The following is an 18969-nucleotide window of genomic DNA, read 5'->3' on the forward strand; positions in this document are numbered from 1 at the left end:
GATAATTTTAGCTACCAACACAAAAAGTTAGCAATTTAAACAAGAGCTCTAGCTGAAATTTAAGGAAATAATAAAGCTTTAAGTTAACCCTAAACAATCAATTGCACCACTGCCCAGATTTCCCTAATGAATGTTCTCCTATATTCATTGTAACTGTCCCTTTTCCAGAGCATACACTGTCTCTGTTTATGTCTATCACACACAGCAGAGCAACTGCACTCCTCTTCCATCTGAAGGACAGACAGACTCGGCACTGCCAAGCTGCACATACTTTTATAAATACTCAATCCTGCACCACGATCAAATCCTGGCGAGACTTTGATCCCTTTCTGGCTGCTCCACACATAAGCTGGGCTCGCTCTGAACATTCGAAAGTCAAACAGAAGACGATGCTGTTTTATGTTATTTTCTAAGCAACGAAGAAACAAAAACGTATAAACTTCGATATTCCTCAAAATATATTATAACGAAGTTTAACATTTAAAAAAATCGAGGAGGGGATTGGGATTTATCTCCCCTTTAGGGATCAGGTACATTAGCTACAACTAACCATCTACTAAGTGTGGTTGTTATGAATAGAACTTACACAAAGAAAGACTCAATGAGTATTTTTCTAATGACACCAGTGGAGATGCAGTCCAATGGCAGGACCTCTCAGTCTCGGCAGTGCAGGCTTCTAATTAGCGATCTCAGGAGAACCACACCCACCCCCAATGTCACGGCCACTCTTCCACTACGGCCAACAGCACAGACAGACCAGGCTGGAGAACTCACTATCCCAAACTTACTTTCCCCAAATTGTACTACTTTAATGGGTATTTTCTAGTCTCCTGTCCTAGCCCAAACTGCACATTATAAATTAACTGAGTAAAATAAAAGCCTTTCTCCTGCCTAAGGTAAACACTAGCCAAGGGCTAAATCACAACTTCTAAGTAATAAAAGAAAATTATGCAATTGGGGAAAAGAGAATTTAAGTTAAAATAAGTCAGCTGTGGAAGGGGCGCCTGGGTGGCACAGCGGTTGAGCGTCTGCCTTCGGCTCAGGGCGTAATTCCGGCGTTATGGGATCGAGCCCCACGTCAGGCTCCTCCTCTATGAGCCTGCTTCTTCCTCTCCCACTCCCCCCCTGCTTGTGTTCCCTCTCTCGCTGGCTGTCTCTATCTCTGTGGAATAAATAAATAAAATCTTTAAAAATAAAATAAAATAAGTCAGCTGTGGAAATAATGATAAAAATTTTTCAAGCAATTATAAAAAATATTAATCCCTTTAAAGGTATGGCTTGAAATAGATTCTCTGCACTGTCAAAATATTATAAATATTAATTCAAAAGCAAAGCTGACAATGCTAATTAGCTTCCCATATATTGTTTAAAAATTAAAGCAGAAAGAATTGTGACTAGGAAAAGAAAAGAATTAATTCATGATCTCACTTACAAAAACAATAACTAGAACATTTATCAAATGCAACCAAAAATATAATCCAAATTTAGCTTACTTCTATTAAATTAGGAAAATTCTGTTATAAATAGTACAGTATAGTTAAATGTGAACTAGGATGTTTTGGGGATTACTGGTTATTCCCTGCCTCCTCCCTCTCATTAAGAAAGAACTAATGAATTTACTACAGCAGTCATTCGTCCAGCCTGTAGCATTAACTCCAACTGTGTGCTTTAATGGAAAGAGTCACGTTAAAGTTTACAATGTTTAAAAAACTAATGATGTCCTGTATGGTAACTAACATAGCATAATAAAAAAAATTTTTAAATGTTTAAAAAAGAAATGTTCCTATTTCTTTTCTAAATTAGAATGCAATTGGGATACTACCTTGTTAAGGATGTTTTGTCAGACAGTAAGTATACGGAGTTCTTTTAAAAACTAATAGTAGAAAGGATGGGCTGTTATTAATGCATTTATTTTTTGTAGAGCTCTGCCTAGCAATAGCTAGTACTCTAAAATGAGCTATCTTTATTCACCGGTATCTTGATGATTCGGCTAAGCTACTAATTAGGCTTATAAATCCTGAAAAATCTCTGGATATGACTCGTCCTTGCAGTGATTTTAAGATGTAATCGAAATCTATTTCTAATTATTATTCATTAAATATTGCAGATCAGGTGAAATTTTTTAATTAGACAAAATCACTGATGGTATCTGCCAGAACAAAATCTTTAAGAACACACATATTGCAGTGATAGGTGCCATGGGAAAAATGCTTAGATAGATAAACTGACAAGTAGGGGGAAAGGCAACAGAAAGTATCAGCAGTAACTAGAACCCCTGCTTGGTATGGTCCCACAAGAACCACAGCAGCAGGTGCACAAGGAAGGGGTAATGGGGTGGGCAGTGTGGTGTCTTTTCTGTGCTGTGTCACAAGATCCAAGACAAGTCTCTACCAAAGCAAGAGTGGTTAAATGCAAAGAATATTAAAGATATGAAATGCATCTTTCCTGCTTGGTGCTCCAAGTACACTCAATTAATCCCCAAATTGAATAAAGACTATAATTTTATGGGTTATGCAATAACTACTATTGGCACACCTGACTAATCATCTGGAAAAAATAAAGTTGATTCCATATCTTCTACCTTATAACTAAATCTATTCCAGATAGCTCGCAATCGTAAACAGCCACACCAAAAACACAAACAGGCTGAAAAACTAAAACCTCATTGGGAATTTTAAAAACATCTCAGACTGATCAAGACCATTCTGAAGATGAAAGAAAACCTGTAAGCCTAATAGAAAATAAATTTCTGAGTGCCAAAAAATAAAATACAATAAAAATTCAAATGACAAATGAAAAAAAATTTTAAGTTATTACTTATAGGCAAAGAGCGTATTTCCTTAATAAATAAAGGGTTATAATGATTGAGAAACTGTTAAGAAAAAAAAATCCTTTAGAAAAAGCAAAGTACAAGAGACAATCCGCAGAAAAGGAAATGCCAATGACTCAATCATATGGACAAATTTTTTTCTTCACTCATTAGAAGAGAAACACATATATAATAATATTTTTATTTATAATGATATTTTCTATAACAACATTTGTAAGGATATTATCTATAACGATATTTAATTGTAAGACTGGCAAAGATCTAAGAATTTGATAATGACACGTTATCGAGGAGTAGAAAGCTCTCCTATATCACTGGTGACATGTAAATTAAATGGTCTCTACAGAGGGCAGAGTCTGTTAAAATTAAAACACCCAGAAATTCTACTTGTAGGTATTCACCTTATTCTCTCTCATAAGCAAAATGATTAGAAACAACATAAATATCCAGCAATGGGGTTAAATAAAATAGAATATAGGCACATAATAAGATACTATGCAGCCAACGACAAGGGTAGGATAGTCATGCATTAATTGTACTCATCCATTTATTTTATTCATGCAATAAATACTTACTGAGTACCTACTGAGCTCTAGGCACTATCTCAGGCTCTAAAACTTTATAACAGATAAGGTATTTAGAACTGCTTAGCTAAGACACTTGTTCTACTTTGTGATTTCTGAACCTGCTAATTTACTCCCGATTACTAAAAATTTAATGAGGGCAGGAAATACAGGCTGAGATTGCATTTCCCAAACAATTAAAATAATGTTTCAGATAACAAGGGATCGTTATAAATCCAATGAATCAATGAATATGTGAAAAATATTGTAAGATTTTGTCCTATCTTGTAACTTATTCAGATTTAACTTTTTAAAAAGCAATAATCATGCTTTTAAAACCCAGAATTACAGGAGTACATTGTGTCCAACTCATCTTACAATCAACTACAACGTCCTAGGTAGATTGAAACAGATTTGTTTGTTTAATGGACACTGAATTTCTCTCCTCAAAGGGTTACTATTTTCTACATGTTCAAATTTTTTGGGAACAATTGGCTTGAAGATTGATGTTCATTATTCAAACCATTTGTAGAAGATATTTTACAGAATTTCCATTTGGAAAAAAGGTTCTGTTGCCAACAAAGTACCCAACATTAATCCCCCCAAATCACTTGAAGATTATGAAACACATGGAGCAAAATTCTTTTTTAAGTGAAATAATATGGAAGTAATTTTGGGATGCTTTTTCTCAAATTACTTCTAACATATGCTATTGTGTTTTATACAAAAGAGTAAACTGAGGAACAGGAATTGACCAAAAGCATTTAAAACTTTACATGGCCTCAATGGCCCTACCATTTCTCAAACCTCAGTGAACACCATGGTGTGCATTTATCGCACAGGTCCCCATTCTTACTTGTTCCCAAACCAGCCTTCACTTATCTCATTGAGGGTAGAGAATGTTAAAGACATGTGTATGCCTTACATTCCAGTTAGGCACCCCCACAGGGAATGACATTGCCTGGGAATTCACATTTATTACCACTTAAGACCTTGTATCTTCCTATCAATTTCAAATTTGACATAACTTGGGAGAAAGTGTAGCAATGGAGGTAACTATGGGTAATTTCTGCAGATACAAATCACTGAAAAGCACTTCAGCTTTTAGAAGCTTAGGTAGTTTGTTCAATTAACCTAACATGAGACGCATGGTACATTCACAATTGATCACGGCTTCAGTTTTAAATGTTTATGAAGTTTTATCAGAAAAACTGAAGAAGACATAATAAATGCACTACTGATTGTGGCCTCAATACATTCGATAGTAGCTGATAAAAATTTCTGGAGTATTCATCAAGGAAAGAGAAACAAATAAATGATAGGAAGCATTCTTCTTCTATAAGGGCTTCCCCCCCCCAAAGCCTTACTACCTTAATTTACTAATCCTTACCTTCTTTTTAGGTTATCTGAAAACTGTATGCATTCATTTCATGCACAGCTTAAATTAGCATCTTGTTCCACATTTTGTATCTTGAAGGCTTAAAACAGATAATGCTTGTTTAAACCCATCTGTGATAGCAGAGCATCACAAATGCCTGCTAGCCCGTCAGTTTAGAAGGTCCTGGCTCTGTCCCGACCTGCCCGTGTGACCTTGGGCAAGCTGCCTAACCTTGCTGACCTCATATCCCCACTGTAAAAGGGGGTAAGAATTATGCCCACATCATAAAGTTTACCCACACTGTCCGACACTCTCTAAATACTCACTGCTCTCAGGAATGTCAGCACTGACTAAGGAACTGCTCTTGCCTTTTACTACCTTTTGTATCTAATGTACAAATAACGGAGAGAATTAGAATTAAGAATTTGTGGTGATAGATTAGTTGAGCTTATGTAGTTGAGAGCACTTCACAAATTGTAATGTGTTATGTAAATGTAACTCTACACAAGGTCCCTGAGTTATGGTGGCTTGGCAGAACCATTTTTTGACTTTACAATGATGCAAAAGCGATACACATTCGGTAGAAAATCGTACTTCGCATTTCGAATTCTGATCTATTCCCTTCTCCCAGGCCAGCGATAGGCAGCAGGATCCTCTCCCATGATGCCGGGCTGCGAGACCAGCTGCAGCTCCCAGTCAGCCACAGGACCAGGAGGGCTCTGCACCTGCACAACCATTGTTTTCTACTTTCGGGACAATAGTCAATAAATTACCTGAGGTATTTGACACTGTATTAAAAAACAAAGGCTTTGTGTGAGATGATTTTGCCTAATGTAGGCTAAGGTAAGTGTTCCGAGCACATTTAAGGCAGGCTGGACTAAGCTATGGTGTTCACTAGGTTCGATTATTAAATGTAGGGATGTAACCCCATCCTAAGTTGAGAAAGATCTGTAATAGAAATTTGCATTTACAGGAATGTGTTTATCAATTTGTAAATGCCCTGAACATTTGCTTTATAAAAACAAAGTGTTCTTTTGACTTTGTTCTCTTGACTTTAGCTTAAATATGTACCCTCTTTGTTCTCTCCAATATTATAAATTTTTACACATTTGAATTGTGTTAAATTGTAGCTCCTTTTTGTATTCTTAAAGAGCTGCTGAAACACAAAAATGATTCTGCACCTAAGTTGTAAAACTTCAGACAAATCCCTACTCAGCAAGCCAAACTGCCTAATTCTAGTCTATACGTTAGGGTTTCCTAAGGTAGGACTTCTGGGGTAATACAGTACAGCATAAACTTCATACTCAGAGAAACCTGGATTTTAAACCGAACTCAACTACTTATTAATTGGACAAGTTACTTAACCTTTCTAAGCCTAAATTTCACTATCTGCCAAATTTCTAGCCCCTGGATTACTGTCAGTCAATAAACACTCATTAACCTGCGTAGTAAGTGCCAGACACTTCCAGGCCCTACCAGTCGGTGAATAAGGCAAAGTCCCCGCGTTTTTTAGTTTACATTCTAATGGGAGAAGCAGACAACAAGAAGGAAAAATAAACAGACAAATAAACAAGATGTTTTCAAATAGTACTAAGTGCTAAGAGGGGAAAAAAATACTAGGATAAGAAGCTGGAACACTGTATATGGGATGTTCTGGAACATTTCACTGAGCACTTCTATTCTGAGCATGTGACAATCGGCGGGGGGGGGGGGGGGGGGGGGGGGGTGGGAAGAGGAAACAGCACACACAAATGCCCTGAGATGAGAATAAATCTGGTGTAGATTAGAAACAGGAGGAAGGCCAGTGTGGGTGGAGCAGCAGAGTTGGGGGAGGACGAGGGAAGGAAAAGGTAGAAAAAGAAGAGAAGGCTCAGATGATAAAGGGCTTTCTAAGCCATGGTAAGGATACAAATTTCAAGTGCAATGGACAGTAGGTGAGTGATATGATGTACATTTTAAGATCATTCTAACTGCTGTGTGGGGAATGGACGCTAGCAAGACAGGATTGGGCGGGGGAGAGTCCGGTAAGAAGATGCTTCTGGAATCCATGTCACATGATGGTGAATTTGGACAAGGGTGTCATGCAAGATAAAGAAAAAGATTTATTTTGGAAGCGAAGCCAATAGAACCTGCTCTTGTGTTTAATGGGAGTGAACAAAAGAGAAAAATCAAATGTGACCAGTAAGGTTTTCAAAGAGTACTAACTGTAAAATAGTTATTCTTTAGAGTGGGACAAAAATCCGATTCTTCGCAGCTGCCCCATATTAGTTATAACCCTATCCCCGTAAAAGACGTTCATGATCAGCTTCAAACGTTGAAAGATTCTTATGTCTACCCTCAGACTTGTCTCCTTTGCCTAAGTATTTCAAATGTTTTCAATCACTATTCAAGTAAGGTGGGTTTAGACCACTTCACTACTGTGGCTACTCACTTCTGAATGCCTCTCGTTTTCATTATGTTTTTCTATGCACGGCATCCGTGAACAGACAAAAAAAGGAGGGGGTCTAACTATCACAAAGTGGGATTTGCTTTTCACCTTCTTCATCCCAGACAATAGCTTTTTATTCATGTCTGTGATCGGCACCTCATAATCACTGTCCCTCAAAGACTAACAGGGGAAATAAGATAAGGACTTAGGATGGGATAAGCTACGATCAAATGAAGACCAGAAGAAAGTATGTGGTGAAATGGGGCCAAATTCAGCCCTGGATATGGGAGTTAAGAAGGGCTTTCATGGAGGTATTTGAACAAAAAATTTCGAATAATGGGAAACATGCTGACAGGTGGCAGTGGTGGAAATGAGAGAGAAAGAAAAAGAACAAAACAGAGAATGAGAAAGTAAGGTACAGCGTGAGCAAGGCACGGGGCGTCCTATCCATCCGCTGTCACACGAGGTGTGTGGTAAGCAGTGAGCAACGCGGTCAGAAAGGTAAGGTAGGGCTGTGCTGTAGGGGCCATGAATGTGACAATGAGAAATCCACCCTCAGTTTGTTAGAAAAAGGGACAGCACTTAAGGCTGGGGACTTTGTTGTTGATGTTTTTATTTTTTTTAATTTTTTTAAAAGATTTTTTTTTATTTATTTATTTGACAGAGATGGAGACAGCCAGCAAGAGAGGGAACACAAGCAGGGGGAGTGGGAGAGGAAGAAGCAGGCTCATAGCAGAAGAGCCTGATGTGGGGCTCGATCCCAGAAAGCCGGGATTATGCCCTGAGCCAAAGGCAGACACTTAACCGCTGTGCCAACCAGGCGCCCCTGTTGTTGATGTTTTTAAACCAACAGAGAGAATTTCACTTCAAGGAGATCACTCTGGTAGCAGATTTCTTTAGGTGAAGAAAGACAGGAAGAGAGAACACGGAGTAATTCCTACAGGGGTGCAGGAAGGAAGTGATGAGGGGTTAAGGAAGGCCTTTATGGAGGGGAAGGCAGGAGAGGCACAAATGCAGAGGGATAGTGGGGATGAAATCTCCAGAGCTTCCTAACTGGTCAAGCGGACAGAACAAACCAGGAAGAGAAAGAAAACGTGCTTTCTCACAAAGATAAAATGGAGATTTTACACGAAAGCATCAGTCTTCCAAACCTAACCTGCTTACAGACTTAGATAAAATTTTTGACTTCCTGTCTATCACACCTGTCTTTAAAACACAGAAAAAGTTACTAACGATCCTGCTAAATCATAAGGTTTGGGCCAGCAGAGGATTGGTAGGAAATGAAATCTTACAACAGAAGTAAAAGATATCTTTAGACTAATGTAGTGTCGGTGACTATTTTAAATCCCCAAAGCACAAGAAACACGACTGAAGTGGGAAGTCAGATGGAAAGCACAGCGTGGGGTCTCCCCTGTGGCTGAAAGTTCATCTCAATTTTTAAATGTTACAAACAGTATCCCTTCTATGCTCTGTGGAGGGCCACCTGGTTTCCGCCCCCCCCCGCCCCGCCATTGCATTTGCTAAATTCTAAGAGAGGAAGAGGGGGAGGACAAGATGGACGAGAAGAAAAAGAAGGTGGAAGAGGAGGAGGATAGAGAGAGAAAGAAGGAAGAAGAGGGGAGGCTGCCTTAAAATGTAAAATATAGAAATATACTTGGCAGCTAAGACAATGTATTCCTATGTAGAAAAAAGAAATAGCACCATATTTCTTTGCTTTTCCTTTGGATTTTATCTTTTAATGGTCAGTATATTTCCCAGACGACTTTCATCCAAATAAAAATGCTGTTAGTACTTTTTCATTATAGCTTAAAAAGTATATTATTAAAAACTCAGAGGTTACCCTAAAGCATGAGCAACAGAACCAGATTCGACCTATAATTTCACCAGAGATAATCAATGTTAATATTTTGTTTATATCCTTCTGGACATTTTGTTATGTGTATCTTTTTAAAGTAAGAATTAGCTTCTCTTTTGTGTCCTTCTTTATTTTTGACACAATACCTATTGTGGCTTCTTCCTTTACTTCTTCCCTTCCTGACAGGCTCGGTCCTAAAGTCTATAGAAGAACCAGAGCAAAGTGAAGAATGCACACGGAGATGAGGCGATCCAGGGCTTCTGAGTCCAAAAAGCAGCAGAAGGTGCCTGCGTAGGAGGCTGCCTGGGGTGGAGAATCAGGACTTGATGGGGGGAGGAGCGCGTCAGCCGCTGGGGGGCAGCCTGGCACAGGGTACCTACGGTGATGTGGGTATGCGCGTGAAGGAGGGAGCCAGCACAGAGTCAGAGGCCACGGGCGTGGAAAGAAGGTCCCTCAGCAGCCTGAGGTAGACTGTGGGAAGCTACAGGAGGTAAGGAGGATGCCTTCATAGAAGGGTGTCAGAGGCCACGCTGCCAGGGGACACATCCTTGTGGGGTCTGGCCCCACATGTGGTACCTAAGCCCAAGTGGGCTGTGAGGAGGGATGGTGTGTGTGTGGAGGAGGGTTCCCAGGTGGTTGAAGCATTAAACTTATCAGGTATTTGAGGAGAGCCAGCATCCTCACAAAAGGAACTTTGTGTGTGTGTGTGTGTGTGTGTGTGTGCGTGTGTGTGTGTTAGTAATTTCTTTCTTTATTTTTTTTAGTGTTTTTTTATTATATTATGTTAGTCACCATACAGTACATCCCTGGTTTACAAAAGGAAATTTTAAATCCAGTAATAAAGATTTTCCTTTATGAAACATTTTTATAGCCCTCAAAATAGTATGATAATATTCTTCTCTCGTGTTTTTGTTAACTTTTCTCTTAAGTATCTAATATTTTTATTGTTATTGTAAATAATGTGTTTTACACACTGCTTCTTTTTGGTATATAGAAAATCTATCCAGTTTAATACTTATTTATAATTAATCACTGAGATGAACTCAGTTTCTTAGTTTTAAAATTTTTAAATTGATCCTCTTAGGTTATCTTAGGTTATTTATTCAAATTAAAATTGAGCAGTCATTAAAACTTGTTAACATACAGTCACATCAAATTGCAGATGGGGGAAAGATTAAAAAAAATTTAAATGGCCATTAATTAGTTAAATCATTGATTCATTTATCAAGTATTTACTGAGCATATACTATGGCCCTAGCCAAGTTACCTAATCTGGATAATTCTGTTTTTCTCAACTCTACCATGTAAATAATCAAAGAACCTATCCAAGCATTAAATGAGACGAATCAGGCAAATTGCTTAGCAATGCACATGGCGAGGCCTCATTCAATGTCAGCGGTGATGACACACACTCCCAGTGCTGCAATAGTTGAGAGAATGGTCGAGCTCCTCTGTGTGCTTTTTTAAGCCCAATATTTCTTTCCCTGGCTCCTCTCTGCCATCTAGAAAATGGCCCTAATTAACTTGAAAGAAAGAAAGGATTTTCCAGAGGGGCGCCTGGGTGACTCAGTCAGTTAAGCGTCTGCCTTCAGCTCAGGTCATGATCCCAGGGTCCGTGGATCGAGCCCCACATTGGGCTCCCTGCTCAGCGGGGAGCCTGCTTCTCCCTCTCCCTCTGCTGCTCCCCCTGCTTGTGCTCCCTCTTAAATAAATAAATAAATAAATATCTTTAAAAAGGAAGGAAGAAAGGAAGGCAGGCAGGCAGAAAAGAGGAATTTATGAGAAATTCCCTCTAAAATCTACTAATCTTCCCTTAGCTGTAATCCCCTTGCCTTCCATTTCATCTGTAATTCCTGAAGGCTTCTATATACAACAGGCTCTTAGTAAATAGTGATGGATTTCAGACCAAGTTGGAAAACTAAAAAAACCCTCAAAAGGCCCCACTGCCCTATGAAGGTATTAGTATGTCAGGCTACTTAATGGACAAGACAGGCCATAACAAAATCTGAGACAACAATTAAACTAAACTCATCCCTGTAAAATCTTACTGAGCTACGTTAAAGTGCCATATGCAATATTATGATTAGAAATATAATTAAGAATAAATAAATAAATTTTAAAATTTTGAAAAAAGAAACACAAGAATCATCTTCCCCTCCCCAAAAGTACGCCACAATGCTCAGAACTGTTGGCTGGGCATTGCTCTTCGGCTTTAGAGAAATTGTACCTGCTTTTCCCTAAGAAGTCATAAACTGGAGAGCTGCTTGTGTTGGCTCTTTGCCCAAAGTCCAACTTCTTTCACAAAATGTAAGAGTAAGTAAAACCCGACAGCCTGACTTACCCACTTCGGCCAAAGTTCTTATACAAGACTCCACGGAGGATTTCTGCGCTGGGTTTGGCCAGGTACAACTGTAGATTCTGAAGGCAGACTGCAGCAGCTGGATAAACACTGGCTGATGTGTCTGCAAACAGAAAGCATGCAAATGGGCCACGAAGCCACGAACACTCCTAACGTGGCATCTCTGCATTATCAAAAAGGCTCATCGAAATAAAACACAATCCGGTCTTTTTTGAGCATCAGTGCCATTGACAGAGACTCTCATTCAACAAATATTTATTATGTACCCACTTCATGACAGGCACCATGCCAGACGCTTTAGAAAATCTTGATTATTTGCATTTTAACTATATCATAAAAAATTTGGCATTTCTTGAAGCCAATGACATGAATTTAAATATTTTTTTAAATAATCTCTGGTTTATTTCCAAGTATAAACAGAGCAGGTGTTCTGAATTTGTTTGCTTGATTGACTGTGTGTTTTGGTTTCATATGATGTGCAAGAAGAGGCAACAACAATTTTGGCCTACAAAAACAATTTCATATGGTTCTAATAGTTTAAAAGTTTTCCCTAAAGAAAGTATAATTGAAAATGATATTTTTGTAAGAGTAACACACGATCGCCATAGAATTTTTGGAACCACAGAAATGAAAATCACCAATAATCTACCATGTACAGATAATCAGTTCCAACAATTTGAAGGTATTTACCTCCTGAGTTTATCTATGTATATAGGCACATATATTCTTTACACATACAGATTTCTGATACTATAGTGCAATTCTGGGGACTGTTTCACTTAATATTACTTCATAATCATTTTCTTTAGTCATAAATATTTCTTTTAAAACATGATTTCCATTTGCTATATAATAAGCCACCCTACAGACACACCATAATTTATTTAGCTATTCTCCTAGTTTGTGGTCATTTAAAGTTGATGTCAATTTTTAAGTATTATAAATACTTGAATGAAAATCTTACTATATAAATTCCTGCTAATTCTTTCAGGATAAATACTAAGGTGGAATTTATTGAGTCAAAATGCCTATCCATTGAAAGAATCATTTATTGCAACACTTGGCAAACAGCCAATATACTGACATGAATGTTTCTGTTATACTTGGAGGGAGAACAGGAATAACTCAATTTGAAGATGGGGCCTCTTTATTTCAACTAAAGCTCGGTAAACTCAGAAAGGGGCATAAGAGTAAATAACATGAGAGAAAAGTGACCTTCAGAAGTGTAGGAAATGACTTCTTGACCAGATTAAAGTTTTTTCCTACTCAAATAAGGTGAATTCTGTGTGACAGAATGTTCCTGTATTTGTTTACGTTACCTGGAGGCTGGTACTGTTGTCTGAAAAGGGGGAATTAAAGAAGCCGCTTACAATGCTCATTATTGACTCAGTGACACACTTCTCCAAGGAGGTGTCCGCGTGTTTCCTGTCTGTGGTTGTGCTGCAGACCTGGAGAGAAAGACTGAACAACTCAGTACACTCTACCACATCCCTGAATTCTAACTCAGTACTGAAACCTTGTAAAGATTGCTCTGAAATTGTTATTTACAACATTTCTTCTGCTTTTGAAAGTTGCTTTGAATAGACACATTTCTGCCAAAAATCTATTAAAATTTTATAATTCTGCCATAGCTGCTCCTTTAAATTTGGTTGTCATTTCATCCTTGGATCAGAATTCTTTCATAACTGCCCCCCGCCCGCCCCAGTTCCTTCCTCCTGCTCTGCTTCTCCCTACTTTTGTGGACCAAACTTCTCCGTTTCCAAGTGTAGCTTTGCTGGAAAACACCCTTCCACTCAATGTGAGGAAATCAAAGAGGAAACAGTCATTTTAAGAAAGTGGTGAATGTGATTAATGGCAGTTTATATATCTACATATTTTCACTTAAAATACCTGGCCCAAATTGGAGGATGCAAACAGAAAATATTAGGCAAGTAGAAAGCTAAAAGAAGATAAAACTCTTCCCAACACTTCAGACCTTTTCATCCATAGCATAGATGCTCTGGGAAACCCAGAAGTGTGTCTTTGCATGCATCCTTCCCTGAGTAGGGCTGAGCAAGAAGAGACAATACTCACACTAAGGATAAAACAGAAAAGAACATACGCCTGGTTCTTGCCCTGATTTTTATATGTGATTAAATGAGGCAGAAATTGGTCATTTTGTGAAACAAACCACAAACTTCCAAATATGTCAGGGTAGACAAATTGCAAAAGCTAAGATACATGATTAAAAACAAATGAAAAAAACCTGGGTAGTAAAAAGAAACATGAAGATAAAAAGAAGAAGAAAAAAAGTGGGAGGGAGAAAGCACAGGGTGTGAGAAAACCCTGAAAAACTGGGGCAGAGTAACAACGTTTAAATATTTGCACAGTGATGGTGGGAAAATATGGTGGCCAGATGTTCCAGATGTTCTTCGACAATCCAAATTTCTACATCATCTCTTGTTCTTTTCAGTAAGGTGATGAATCAAGAAGAATTAAGTAACTATAATTTAATCTGATAGTGCTTTAAAACCTTTCACACAAATAAGTTCACAAAAAAGAAAAATTCCCTTCTCAAATGTGTGTCCCCAGTGCTTTGGTTGGGAAAGTAACAGTATTGCCGAATGCAGGTAAAAGAGCGAGCACAGGGATTGCTTTGTTTCTAAATCACGTCCCATCAGGGCTCTTTATTTTTTCCTCGTCTGTTAAGTGACACCTCCCTGACAGGGTTGCATTAGAACTAATCTCACAGTTATGGAAAGGAACAGTGCAATTAAAGGAAATAAATGATGTCAAATTATGCAATCTTTTAGCTAGTGTTCCAGCAGGTAACATAACGCCTGGCATATACAACATGTTCAATTAATGTTTGGGAAATGAATGAAATCAATTCATTTTAAAAAAAGAAAGAATAAGAAAGAACAGAAAGACTCTTATGTTGTTTCAGGTTCACTCTGGTTGAGACTATATTTGTGGAACATGAGGATTAAAATTGAGCATGGTCCCAGAACTAATATAAAATCAGTTTTCCCATGATGGATAGGACATAGGATTTATTTCATTTAACATCTTTCCAGCACTGGCTTTGATAGTGAAATTTTCTGATTCAGGGCGCCTGGGTAACTCAGTCATTAAGCGTCTGCCTTCGGCTCAGGGCGTGATCCCACGCTCCTGGGATCANTTGATAGTGAAATTTTCTGATTCAGGGCGCCTGGGTAACTCAGTCATTAAGCGTCTGCCTTCGGCTCAGGGCATGATCCCACGCTCCTGGGATCAAGCCCCGAATCAGGCTCCTCCGCTGGGAGCCTGCGTCTTCCTCTCCCACTCCCCCTGCTTGTGTTCCCTCTCTCACTGGCTGTCTCTCTCTCTGTCAAATAAATAAATAAAATCTTTAAAAAAAAGAAAAGAAAAAAGAAAAAAATTTTCTGATTCGTAGGATACAAATATATTAAAGTATATTAAAGAGGTAGCTGACCAGTTCTACCATAACCAGCCCAAATAACCTTCTTCCGCATCCAGTGACATTCACACAATTCTGTGGGGCTCTGCAGGGTTTCTGTAGTACCACACTGAATTACCTGCAACTGGACATTTGCTAAAGAACCACTGAGAAATTTGTGTTAGTTGGTGGATTAGTAAAAGTAATCTATTTCTAGATAAAGACTTTGCTCAAAATCCTGGGTTTACAAAACTATGTGGAACCTATTCCTCAATCCATAGGAACAAGAAATTCAAACAATTTTTCAAGATATTTTTTCTTCCCCATATGAATAATAATATTTTTGCACCTCAGAACCTTGCACCCTACATTGCAGTATCATAGATACTTAAGAGATGTTAAGAAGTCACTTTACTTATTAAAATCTTTTAAAACATTCCAGGAAAAAAAAAGAACCCAAAAAATAACAATATCTCTTTATCCATTCTGCCTTTTATTTATTTTTACTGCCTCGTTCCAATAAAGATTGGAAATTATTCCAAAAGATGATATCACATTAAATGAACTTTTATGTGGAATACACGTATTTTCCAAGTTTTGACCTATTTGTACATATTATTCACATGCCATTATTTCCTAGAAAACATGCCCCATGTGATCCTCTAAACACTTATTTTAAAAGATTATGTGATGAGCACTGGGTGTTATACACAACTAATGAATCATTGAACACTACATCAAAAACTAATGATGTACTATATGTTGGCTAATTGAACACAATAAAAATAAATAAAGTTGGAACTTGGAGCAATTGCAAAAAATAAAAATAAATAAAAATAAAAGGTTATATTTATTCCATCATACCAATGCACCACAGTGCTTTAATCCATTTTTGGAATAAACTGAGGTATACATAACCAAAACTACAAATCATTTTCTTATTTTCCTAGTTATTTCTTTCTTGCTAGTCTTGCATGTGATTTCCCTAATTTATACAAAATTCTTGTATTTACTTTCGGATTTTTTGGCATATATCCTACCAAAAGAGGAATCACCAGAGGAGGATATGTAGACAGTTTTATACTGTTGCTGGGCTGATCCTTTAAAATAAATTTACAATGTTATCAACAAGTGATTTGTAGGTACCAGGACGGTCCCTCATTATTACCAACTAGTTCTCGCTTTCGGCTCCGGTTGGGATCAGTTGATGTGAGGCACTGGCAGAACAGAGTGGAAGAGAAAGAATTCAGGTACTTACGGGGCCTCTGCCTCCAACGCCATCTCCTTCTCCTTACAGAGTCTTTGGCAGTGTCTGTGTCTCTAGGTGCAGCCCCCACTGAGCCCTTCGGCGGTGTCCCCAGTAACAATGGTGCTGCCTTTGCCCCTTCACACCTGGGTGCAAACAGCTTTGCCATGTCCCTGATTCCTGGGTGCTCCCCTGTGCCTTCTTGGTCCCTTTCACACTGCCCACATCTCCTGGAGGATGCCATCTGGTTCCCGCGGAAACTGACGTTTCTACCAGTAAATTATCATTATTTTCACCCGTTTAATGATACCGAAAAGTTATTTTGTGTTTCTGACATTACTAATGAGGCTTGGCGCTTTCCACGTAATCACTTCATGCCTATATTTTGTCACGTACAGATGATTAAAATCCTCTAACCACTTTCAGTAAGACCTGGACAATGACGGATACACAACGTACCATTTTAACATATTTTTCGTAATAAGCTCTTTTTGATTGTTATTTCTCATACATTTTTCACATTCTGATTTTTTACTTAGAATGTTCATTTCATTACATTTCATTGTGTCAAATAATTCTTAGCATTCAGGCACTTTTTTTTATTTAGATCATTTCCATTTATTTAATATAAAGAAGAAAAAAATCTCCCTTCCACAAAAGCAAAGGATATTCTACACGTTTTTTTCTACTTTTTTATTGGAGTCCTCCTTCATTCCTGTCCGCACACTGACTCCCATTTAACTATTTACGCTATCTGGGAGTTTGTTGCTATAGTGACCTGATTTATGGATTCTGATCAATTTTTTCCCATATTGATATCCAACTGTCCTCCAAACATTTACCAAACAGTGATTTCTTGTCTCACTCTTAGGTTGCTTGCAGTTTGTCTTATATCACTAATTACTATCTAAATCTCTCTGGTATATTCCATGTATCACTATTTTAAAAATATTTTAAAATCTCTGTAAAATATTATAAAATATTACAATAATACCAAACTCCATGTATCATTATTTTTCAAATTATTGGTTTAAATTATTAAATTATTATTATTTAAATTAAAGCAAACTACTGGATTAGGAGTTAGGACAGTGAACCAAACAAAATAAAGTCCCTGCTCTATAAAAGCTTTTATTCTAATCAAGAAAGACACGCGATAGACTAATAAATACATAAAATAAGTGGAAAGTAGAGCAAATAAGATACTCTAGAGAAAAATAAAGAAATGCAAGCTGTACAGGGAGGAAGATAGCTCCTTTCTGTGCTGCCGGAGGCTGGGTATGGTTGAGGATTCCTATTTTACCTAACTTGCTTGGGGAACCTCTCTGGATAAGGTGACATGTTAACAAAAAAACTGAAGGAAGTGAGGAAACAGCCCTGGAGGTTTCTGGGGGAAGAGCAGGTGACAATCTGTCTCCATCAGTAGAATCTAAGTCCCTGGACCTGGGAAACTAGTCTGACTTGCTCACCACCACACATGCAGGACCTCAGCACACAGTAGGTACAAAATCATTTGCTGAAAAACAAATATGAAACAACATTTCTAGACATCATTATGTCTGACACTGCTCCCCTTGCATATAGGATGTCCCTTCTCTCTTCCACTCTAAAGTGACTGCTACTCTTCCAAAGATGACAGATGGGGTTTAAAAAGTTTGATGCTAGAGCAGGACTGGGATTTTCTGCAGTGATGAAAATCTACATCTGCGGTGTCCAACACATGTGCTTACTGGGCACTTAAAAGGTGGCTGGTGCTACTGAGGAACTGGATTTTCCATCTGATTTAATTTTATCTAATTAATATCTAAATTTAAATGTGACAAGCTTCTACCCTGCCGACAGGGAAGCTCTAGTGCCAATAACATACTTTTGATCACACAGACCCAGGAATACAAATCCTAAGGATCGTTTTTGCATTCCTTGTAGGCCCAGACACGTTCCTCTAAATAGCAGAGGGGATATCACATATTTAGTTTAATTCACATCCCTTCATTCATGAGGCCGAAACTTCCAAACATTTGCCTTTTAAACATCTCCTCTTTTAGTTGTCATCGGTTCATACCCTCAGTTGGCTTTCTTAGAGTTCTAAACTAATTTCTTNTTTAATTCACATCCCTTCATTCATGAGGCCGAAACTTCCAAACATTTGCCTTTTAAACATCTCCTCTTTTAGGTGAGTCATCGGTTCATACCCTCAGTTGGCTTTCTTAGAGTTCTAAACTAATTTCTTAAAAAATATAATATTTTTCTTAATATCAATATACATTAATTATAGGAACCCTGAAAAAATATAGAAAAGCACAAAAGGGAAAACGAAAATTATCTGTAATACAAAAATCCAGATAAAACCACGGTTAAGCTCTTAGAATCCTTTCTTCTAATCTTTGCTCTGCCATGTATATTTTACATAACTGAAATTATTCTAGATCACCAGTTTTGTCGTCTTCTTTTTATACTCATCACTCAACCATCAGCACTTCCCACATTATTAAAAGTAATCTCAATGACTCTATAACATCAGTCTTATAGATACATCATAATTTATTGAACCATTTCTCTACTATTAAATTTTGAAACTATTTCTTACTGTATATTATTATAACAGCATGTTGAACTTCTATGACCATAAATCCTTGATATCATTTCTAATTATTTCCTGAGGACAGATTCTTGGAAAGTAAATTATTTGACACATTAAAAAGGTATGAAGGTTTCTTTTAATGTATTACCAAAATGCTTTTCAGAAAGACAGCATGAATTTACATTCTCATCAGCAAAGTATGTGAACCAACATTTAATATTATCTCTTTACTTTTACCTTTTCACCCTTACAACTTTGATAGTTAGAAACTGGATCTTATTCTTCTTTGTATTTTTGAAAAATTATTAACA

The 18969-nt window shown here is 37.7% G+C and overlaps 1 protein-coding gene across 1 annotated transcript in view; it reads right to left on the reverse strand.

Moving 5' to 3' along the window:
- ITPR2 (inositol 1,4,5-trisphosphate receptor type 2) overlaps positions 1 to 18969 on the reverse strand; it is a 494278-nt gene that overhangs the window by 239489 nt on the left and 235820 nt on the right. The window contains 2 exon segments of the mRNA XM_034646080.1: positions 11396 to 11516; positions 12733 to 12861. Coding sequence (XP_034501971.1) covers positions 11396 to 11516; positions 12733 to 12861 — 250 coding nt within the window.

Source organism: Ailuropoda melanoleuca, chromosome 16, assembly GCF_002007445.2.
Source record: "Ailuropoda melanoleuca isolate Jingjing chromosome 16, ASM200744v2, whole genome shotgun sequence".
Taxonomy (NCBI): domain Eukaryota; kingdom Metazoa; phylum Chordata; class Mammalia; order Carnivora; family Ursidae; genus Ailuropoda; species Ailuropoda melanoleuca.